The following is a 10,185-nucleotide window of genomic DNA, read 5'->3' as shown; positions in this document are numbered from 1 at the left end:
GAATGGAAGCTTAGGGTCTTGCATTGGATGGATATTTGAAACGCAAACAACATAATAACACATAAAATAGAAGAAACCATTGGAGATTTCGGAAAAACAAAGGAACATGGGATCCGACATTAGAATAAACATGACAAGAACACAACAAATAACAGCTACAACCCCTCCAACTTTGAATTTTAGAGAGCATCCAGACAAATGAGCTATTTTTATGACTTTTTTGTTCAAAAAGATTTAACAGCATTCTCAAATTCAGGGTGTTAAAAATATGTCCTTAATTTTAATTATGTATGACACCTATATTATAATACATTAATATATGGCCCACAATAATGACTCGAGACTCGAGGTTTATTCTACACACAATAGTGACTTGTTACAATTATTCTTCACCCTCTAGAGGTCTCATAAGTCCTTGTAACTTTTTCTTAGGTGTTGCGGGGATTTACTAGGTTCTTAGGGTGTCTAGGCTTGTTTCTAAGACATTTAGGGCTAATTTCTCGGCTTATACATACTCTGGGTACATGTAGGTCTAAACTTTTGACTCCATTCACGATTCTATGGTGCTGGGTGTACTAAAAATGTTATGACTTGGGTTGGCTCGAAACCACTTTAGCTCTTGTGCCATAGTCTCAACTTGGATCTCTTGTGCATGCTTTGTTTGGAAGTGAGAAAGTTTGTTTAATCCACCCCACCTAAATGGGTGTGAAAGTTATCTTATTTATAATCAAATAAATTACAAGGATATGGAAAGAGTAATAAATGAAAAGATACCTATGATAAGAAGATATTTGCCTGTAATAAAATATCAAATATGATATATATGGTAAACTATCATTTAGTACTAAATATTCTTAATAGGAAGATTATCCTATTGATCCCCTAGAGCATAGTTTACATAATGTACGGTAGTTTATTAGGGAGAGATCCTATCAATAAAAAATAACTAAGAGATAAACTAAGCATTCATGTGATCAAACAAACAAACAAATTCAACCCGGAGATAACATTCATCATTTTCCTGAAGCACATATCATAATAGCCCTTCTTTCTAGCACAATCAGAAATCATCTAAAACTATATTAATCTCAAATCTCATTCTAGGGGCAATTTGGTAATTTTTTATATTGTACTTACAATGCATTCTTATCCAAAATTGTCCTTTTTGTAGTCCTATACATGCATATTCTACCCGCCTAAGGTAAGAAATGCTTGAATGCTAACATGCCCCAGTGATCCCTGTAAGCCTTACTTGCCAAAAGACTGTGTGACTAGTTACCAGGATGAAACGTGCCTTTTTAAGCTTGTTTTTTTTGCTTGCTTGAGGCAACAAATTTTCTGAAAATTCATTGGTAGGTCATCGCTCAAGTAAAATTAAGGCCAATATCAAAACCGGGGTGAAATATAGTAGAATGGAGGTTAAGTGAATAAAAAAGGGACTTACATGCGTAGAAGGTCCCTTACTTGCACGGTGGGGGATACTCATGGGTCTCGTTCCTCAAGTTGAATCAATTTGTGCGGTTTAGGTCGATGGCATAGGTTTGGATCGGACCGTGGGACGATTCTCAAGTGTGGGTCGAATCTGAGGGATGGTCACCACCATATTTAGCCACATTGCACCACCCGAAGCATGCCACATGTCGAACACTGCCGCAGTTTGCCAATCGCTACATGACGCGGGTCTCCTTCCTGTTCGCCTACGCAGTCAGAATCCCAAGACTAATAACACGTGTGTAAGGCACTCGCTGTATGACACGTGTCTCCTCCCTATTTAGTTTTTCGATTTCTTTACATTTTCATATATTTTCATAGAAAACTCAATCAACTCGGTTCCTCCACAAAAATTGTAGAGTATATTGCATTAAGAGGAATAATAAGAGAGACCTGATTTGAAATAATTGCATTAAATTTTATAATCTATAATCTAGTTTCCGTATTGAAAGAGCCCCATTTCCCATTTGTGATCCAAGGGCTCGATATGAGGTTCAAATTCCTATGGTTGAGGAACAATGCGGCGCAAAATTTCCATGGAAAATTCAGATTAGGGTTCCAAGCATACCTCATAAAAGGTGTTCTTCCTCGCACTCCCATTTCATACAGGCCCTTCTTCCACATCTCCCATCATATTCATCATACCCAAAGTTGCGAAACGACTAGAAACTGTCATGAAACGACTAAACTTTCAAACCCAGTTGCTGTCTCAGATGATTCCATCAACGTTTATGACCAATCTGCTGTTTATGTCCAAAACGTCCTCAAATTTAGAAGACACAAACCAGTGGAGGAGATCGAGACGGCTCTTAATCGATGCAGCCTCGTCTTAACCGATGATTTTGTTCTCCAAGTGTTGCGAAGGCATCGATCGGATTGGAAACCCGCCTTCGATTTCTTCAATTGGGTCACGAAAAGAGGTAATGGAGAAGGTGAGTACTCCCCTGGTTCTGTTATTTACAATGAGATTCTTGATATTCTTGGGAAATCCAGACGCTTCGAGGAAGTAGACAAGGTGTTTGTAGAAATGTCTAAGAGAAAAAAACTTGTTAACGAGGAAACATATTTAGTTCTTCTTAATAGATATGCTGCAGCTCATAAGGTGGAGGAAGCAATTGACATCTTCCACAGAAGGCAAGAACTTGGTCTTGAGATGAATTTGATAGCGTTTCAGTCACTTTTGATGTGGTTATGTAGATACAAGCATGTAGAAATTGCAGAGACCCTGTTCCACTCCAAGAAACATGAGTTTTTTCCTGATATTAAGACGAGTAATATTGTTCTTAATGGGTGGTGTGTGTTGGGAAATGTTCATGAAGCCAAGAGGTTTTGGAGGGAGATAATTGAATCGAAGTGGGAGCCTGATATATACACTTATGGGACTTTGATAAACTCATTGACAAAGAAGGGAAAGTTAGGGACGGCTTTGAAGTTGTATAGAGCCATGTGGGAGAAGGGCTTAAAACCCGATGTTGTAATCTGCAATTGCATCATTGATGCACTTTGTTTCAAGAAGAGGATTCCTGAAGCTCTAGAGATCTTCAAGGAAATGAACGAGAGAGGGTGTGCCTCAAATGTAGCAACTTACAACACTCTCATCAAACACCTCTGTAAGATTAGGAGGATGGAGAAGGTTAATGAGCTTTTGGATGAAATGGTGGAGAGAAATAGAAGTTGTTGGCCGAATTCTGTGACGTTTAGCTACTTACTTGCGTCGGTAAGGGAACCGGAGGAAATTCCAATACTCGTGGAAAGGATGGAGAGGAGTGGATGCAAGATGAGCAGTGACACTTACAATCTGATATTGCGATTGTACATGGAGTGGGATATTGAGGAAAGGGTTGAGTGTACTTGGAATGAAATGGAAGAGATGGGGTTGGGACCGGACCGTCGGTCTTACACGATTATGATACACGGTTTGTACGAGAAGGGAAGAAAAGAAGAGGGGTTGCGTTATTATAGGGAGATGACATTGAAGGGAATGATGGTTGAGGCAAAGACTGAGAAGTTGGTGAATGCTATGAACGTGAAACTGCAGAAAAGAAGGTGATGAAGTAAGATGTTATAATCATAAAACCAAGAACAACCCTTGATTTTATTGTTTCCATTACTTTTCATAAGATGTTGAACCTCTGTTTCAGTTGATCCCAAAATGTAGCAACCAAGCACCCACTAGGAGCTAACTGTGTTGGAGCATGGTAGACATAGACAAGGAAACGTTGGAGCGAAGGGTGCAAGGGAAGTTAAACCCCAATATGATCCTAAGAAGGTAAAAAGCAATTTAACATTATTGTATGAAAAGGTTAATATATATATATATATATAGATATAGTTGGGTGGCTTCTCTCTATCTACTAACACTAGTGATATAATTTAGAGCCGGATCTAAATGTTGGCTAGGTAAGCTAGTAAAAGGAGTAGTTATGAACCCTGTAGACCATCCCATGAGAGTGGTGAAGGGGGCCCTAACACTAGTGATATAAATTAGTTACTAATTGTGGTTTGATTCAAATTGTTTATGTGGAGATATGTGAGTAAGGGTATTATATACCATGAGTTTGTATATAACTAAACTATATAATATTTAATCTCTTCTTAGGAATATGTCAATAGACAAGATTAATATTTTATAGGATAATCACACGTGTCTCGATTTTAATTTTAAGTGAATTATGAACTCTTGTCTACGAGGGCTCACCATTTGGCTTGTATGAGCAAATGATTTTTGTAATATGCCTACAATTTTTTTGGGACTTGACCAAATATGTAGATGAAAACACAATTGACAAGATGGAACTCATTTCTTCCTATTTAGGGAAAGTAGAGGAGTAATTCTCTTAAATGTTGATCGAGACTTGAACAATGGGGTCTCACATTCTCACTAATCCAAAATGGACTTGGTTTATTGTTGGATTATAAATAAATTATTTATTATAGAATCCGTGGTAGATAAGTGAAAGATATAATAACAAAAGTAAAACATATTTTTTATTTTTGACTTAAGTGTAATTATGAACGACTTGTGAAATATTGATTTGCTTATAATGATTATATTAATGGAGACAACTTTTTAGTGCATAAGAGTGTAACTCGAGGTTTGACTATGAAAATTAATTAATTAAAGAGTTTAATTAATTAAGTTTATAATAGTAAGTCAGGTCACTTTACTGGATGATAGTAACATTAATCATTAATCAATTTAGTTAAATTTTTTTTGAAAGTATCGTTAATCAATTTAGTTAAAGAAAATTTTGAAAAGTTCAAATTAATATTAAATATATTAGACATATTGAATATAAATGAGAAATGTAATGATCGACTTTTCAAGAAACTTGAGTCGGGTCACATGTTGAATAATAAAAAAATAATTTGTGTAACATTTAAAACATTTAAACATGCATCCATATTAAAATTCAATTAAAATAGCAATAAAAATTTATATTATACAAAAGACAAAGAAGACTACCAAAGTACACTACTACCCGTTCAAACAAATTAAAATACATGAAATAAAAGATCAAAATTTAAAATACTAAGTATAAAAGGAAATCTAGACTTAGATATGACGTGACCCTCTATAATCGCTAGCCCATGTGTGCCTCCATTTCGACTGACTGCTGGATCAGGCTCTACCTGAAAGAGTATATTGTTGTGGTTCATAATTCGTTATTAAGCCTTATCAAATGGATTTTGTTCGTTCAATATTTTATTTTGTCTTCAGAATTCATTCCTTAAGTTATTCCTAGACTATACCCTAGATTAGTCTATCTAAACTCAACTTAAGGTAATTTGACGCCACCTGGTTAATATTCTTAGTTCTTAGTCCTATATAGACCCTCATTGAAGTGTCTCATTGAAGTGTATAGTGCATAAGAGTGCAACTTGAACCTTTGAGTTCGATATCTTCCCATGCTTCATTCGTGTGCGTGTGGCTTCCATAGAGCTCGGGTTTAAGCTTGAATGAATTGAACCCCCAACTTTTCTCCATAAAACTGATTGCCTACAACCATGATTTTGAGCTTTATGGTTTGCCGACAACAATAGAGTTGGGTCGTGATTATCGTCTGCTTCATGCGTCTTCCCTTCCCATATGTTTTCAAATATACATTTAAACCTTCCAAGCGTACCAATCTGGGATTTGGCCGCTTTTCCCACGTTTTCTCAAACAATTGAGTTCCATGGCTGAGGAAGGAAGGTTTTTTTTTTTTTTGAAAAATCCAATTAGAGACTACAACCAAATTTGTGACACCAAATCTATGTCAAACGCTTTCTAGAACGATGAGAAGTGTTTTTTCGTGATGACAAAGAAGAGTGAAAAGCTTAGGATCGATGGTAATCAAAGAAATCATTAGCGAATCAATTTTAAACAAGATGGGGGTAATTCAATTTAAGCTTCTACCTACCACATCATTAGATAAAACCAATCCCAATATATTTGTGGAGGTGAGAGGGAGAGCTTCATTCAGAAGTCAGGACCTAAGAAGGTCCCCATCAGTTGCCCAATAGGGTATGGGTCCGAGAGTTTCAAACGAAAAATTTGTAGTCCTCATGTAAAGTTGTTCTTCCAAATCTATTTATTTAGCTTGAGGGGAAGACCAAGAAGCGATTTCATTAAGGAATCGAGGAATGATATGATCTGAATCGTCCCAACCAATAACAAGTTTTCGAGTTTTACTCTAGCGAGAAAATTGTTTTCCATTTTTGAAGGTTATATCTCGAGCTACCGTGCATGCCAAGGTATAAAACCAAAGTCATTCTCATCCTTGATTCTCCATCTTTGAGCTTCATAAAGGATTCAAGGACAACATACCACTATATTAGGTTGGAAGGATTGAGTTTCAGGCAAAGGAGCGTTGGCTCGAATCGTCTTCTTCCCCTGTTTGAGGAAGAAGACAGATGACGTGACCGGTTCAATTAAACCAGCCATATCAGCCCAAAATGTGATCCTTAAATTTGGTCCAATTAAATTCATTCCTGGTTCTAAGAAAATATTTTATGGTTCTAGTAACTAGACTCTAAGATAGATCTATTTTCTTACACCAAAAGCTCGATAATAAAGGTCTCGAATGTCAATAACAAGGTAAGTAACAAATTTGAATTTTCCTTAAGATATACTTAAGATATAAGGTTGTAAATGATCCTAATGCCCCTAATATTTCTTTAAGATAATGTAAGGACATAAAATTTGACCCAAGAAGTTTGGTCCAAATTTAAAACTTAAACTAAGTTGAAAAGATTTAAGTTAAAACATGAGGAAAAGGACTAGAATATCCCTATCGATTAATCTTTTAAGGCCTTGAATGTTATTATGTTTCATGATCGGGGTGTTTTACAAGTTTATGTTATGCTTAGCATTAGCACTTGATTTTTAAGTAATCAGGTGATTACCCTAAACTAAACTTTAGGTAATTAGGATGTTATCTCATGATAAGCTAGAATAGCCTATAGTTTTTAAGTTACCAAAAGACTACTATTATTAGATGAGCTAAAACTTAGCCTTTGATTTGTAAGTAATTAGGATGCTATCTCATGATAAGTTAGCCTTAGTTTTTAAGTAATTGTGTTATGGAATCACTACAAGGGGAATAAGATTCGGATTACCCTGTTGATCAAATATCTCAACGCAAAAACACTTGTTTGAGATTCGAATTAATCCACAAGCAAGATTGATCATGTTGAGTTTGAATGATTCTACATGCAACTTAAACTACATAGAATTGCAAAGAAACTTAGTCATGTGCGGAAGAAAACACAAATGCTTCTTTTACTATATTTTCCAAGTCTACTCACAAATACAACATACATGGCTTTATATAGCCTCAAAATGAAACTATTAAAGACATTACAGAGCTGTAATATTCATACTTTATGGCTATAATTAACCATGATGTAAATGTAATCTAAACTAAATAAAAAGTCTTAAAATATATTAGTGAAATACAATAACTCGAAATTACTCTAAATTGTAATCCACCTAAAATTTATAACAATGAAACTTCATTCTTCTTTAATGTGGCATGAATTGAAATATTTTTTAAAATTTCAATAGCATTTTCTTCACATCTTGATATCTCTTGGTTCATATCATTCTCCACTTCTTCCAGAGGATTCGTCCTCGAATCTATTTTTGAAACTTTGTTGCAAAAAATAAGTTATGGAAATACGAAGGACCTCACAACACTCTCTCACGTGTATACACTCAAGGAATTTTAGGCCACTCTGTTTGCACTCATTTATACAAATGAAGCTCTCATTCTCACCTCTCAAAATTTTCAATAAAGCGAAGCTTCGATTTAAACTCTGGGTCAATAAAAAACTATAAAGATAAAAATAAGTAAAAATAAAATTGAGAAGAAAAATTTCAAGGTTGCCATCCGAATTAATAAAGGACGCAAGATTGTCATCTTCAAGCCAAGAGATTGTGATATGAACCATGACCAAGGAATTTCCCTATCTCAAGGTCCAATTACAAGGACGAGAGCCAAGAAGCTACCACAAACCTTGTACACTTATATTCAAACTATGGTGGGCTCATCAAAGGAAATTCTAGAAGACGTTGAAGACCTCCATTATATGTTGTGCAAAGTTGAGCTTAAAAAAAGAGATGCATTAAATGCACTCTAAGTTGCATTTAATGAACTCAACTAAATTTATGGAACTAGTCTAAGGATGACAAATAAGTACATTTCATTCATTGCACTGTTTCATTATAATTTAAATATTTGTTAGTTTTTAATATAGGAGTTAAGGTTATATTGTAACCTAGTTACCACACCCTTAACTGACCATTTTAATATGGAGGTTATGGGTATTTCTCATTTACTAGCAAATTTAATTTGGAGTTATGTGTCACGATAAAGTTGTAAAGGCTATATAAAACCTCCTTTTCTTGACATCACATTTTTTTAATTAAAAAGAATAGAATTTCTATTTTTTTTAGCTTGGTTAAGAGGTAAGATCTTCTTTGCAAGNTTAATAAAGGACGCAAGATTGTCATCTTCAAGCCAAGAGATTGTGATATGAACCATGACCAAGGAATTTCCCTATCTCAAGGTCCAATTACAAGGACGAGAGCCAAGAAGCTACCACAAACCTTGTACACTTATATTCAAACTATGGTGGGCTCATCAAAGGAAATTCTAGAAGACGTTGAAGACCTCCATTATATGTTGTGCAAAGTTGAGCTTAAAAAAAGAGATGCATTAAATGCACTCTAAGTTGCATTTAATGAACTCAACTAAATTTATGGAACTAGTCTAAGGATGACAAATAAGTACATTTCATTCATTGCACTGTTTCATTATAATTTAAATATTTGTTAGTTTTTAATATAGGAGTTAAGGTTATATTGTAACCTAGTTACCACACCCTTAACTGACCATTTTAATATGGAGGTTATGGGTATTTCTCATTTACTAGCAAATTTAATTTGGAGTTATGTGTCACGATAAAGTTGTAAAGGCTATATAAAACCTCCTTTTCTTGACATCACATTTTTTTAATTAAAAAGAATAGAATTTCTATTTTTTTTAGCTTGGTTAAGAGGTAAGATCTTCTTTGCAAGTTCTTGTGTTTAGAACTTGCATGCTAGAGTCATTCAAGTAGTAGTGATTAAATCTCTTGTGGAGTGATTCGAATCACGAGTTTAGAAACGAGTTTTCTTTACTCTTGATCTTGATCATCAAGGTAATCCGTTTCATACTTTTCCTTGGGTTGATTTCATATATATATATATATATTCAACTTTCTTTTGTAGCATGGAAAATCCAGACGACAATACTAACATTACTGATGCACGATTGAGAGAAGCCCAACAACGAACCATGGAAAGAATAATTCGAGGAATAGAAGAGTTGACTGATCGAATAGGAAGATTGGATATTCAAAATCAAGCTCGACAAAGGATTCCACTACCTGCGCCCTCAACCGATAAATATGAAGGCGACAATTCTGATCACCACGAGGATAATCCACATGCAGTTGGTCGTGGCTTGATGCGAGGGAGAGACCATGGAAAAATGAATCATAATTTACAACAACGCGTTCCTTATGATGATAGAATTGATCGTAACGTGGGGATCAAATTAAAACTTCTCATGTTTTATGGCAAAAGTGATCCTGAGGAGTACCTTGAATGGGAGAAAATGGTGGAGTCAGTGTTCAATTGTCATAATTTTATTGATGAAAAGAACGTACTGTTATGCATTGCTCAATTCAAACAATATGCTCAAATTTGGTGGGATAAATTGATGTCAAGTAGGAGAAGTGTAACGACCCGGGAAAGAAAGAAAGAAAATATATATATAATAATAATAATAATAATAATAATAATAATAATAATAATAAATAAATAAAGGAAAACGAGAAAACGAAAAAAAAAAATCCGGCGACCGCCGAGTTTCGCGGAACCCACGCGAAACGACGGCCACAGCACGCCCACCCTCAGTCCACGACACCCAGCATCTTCAGAACACCTGCAAAGGGAGAAAAGAGAGAAAATTTCGAGAGAGAGAGAGAGAGATTTCGGACAAACGTCGGCGAGTGTCCAGTTTCTCCGACGAGCCCTCAAACCGACACTAAACGACCTGTTACCACCATAAGAGGGATCCCTAACGAAAGCACAATAACTCAGGGTGCGTTTTGTGTTATTTCGTAAGCGTCGTCGTCGGTAACCGAGGTCGAAAAATTAGGTTT

At 35.4% G+C, this 10,185-nt stretch overlaps 1 protein-coding gene across 2 annotated transcripts; it reads left to right on the top strand.

Moving 5' to 3' along the window:
• Positions 1–1,935: 1,935 nt before the first annotated feature.
• On the top strand, positions 1,936–4,328 carry LOC111784410 (putative pentatricopeptide repeat-containing protein At3g15200). 2 transcript variants are annotated; one of them, XM_023665125.1, is made up of 2 exons: positions 1,936–3,537; positions 3,633–4,328. In XM_023665125.1, the coding sequence occupies exons 1-2, from the start codon at positions 1,979–1,981 to the stop codon at positions 3,634–3,636; spliced, it is 1,563 nt and encodes a 520-aa protein (XP_023520893.1). In that variant the 5' UTR covers positions 1,936–1,978; the 3' UTR covers positions 3,637–4,328. The 2 variants fall into 2 exon arrangements, with proteins under 2 accessions (XP_023520893.1, XP_023520892.1); XM_023665124.1 differs by having other exon boundaries at positions 1,936–3,545.
• Positions 4,329–10,185: the final 5,857 nt, after the last annotated feature.

This window comes from Cucurbita pepo, unplaced genomic scaffold (genome assembly GCF_002806865.2).
Source record: "Cucurbita pepo subsp. pepo cultivar mu-cu-16 unplaced genomic scaffold, ASM280686v2 Cp4.1_scaffold000194, whole genome shotgun sequence".
NCBI classification, from domain to species: domain Eukaryota; kingdom Viridiplantae; phylum Streptophyta; class Magnoliopsida; order Cucurbitales; family Cucurbitaceae; genus Cucurbita; species Cucurbita pepo.
This window is presented reverse-complemented; position numbering and strand designations above follow the sequence as displayed.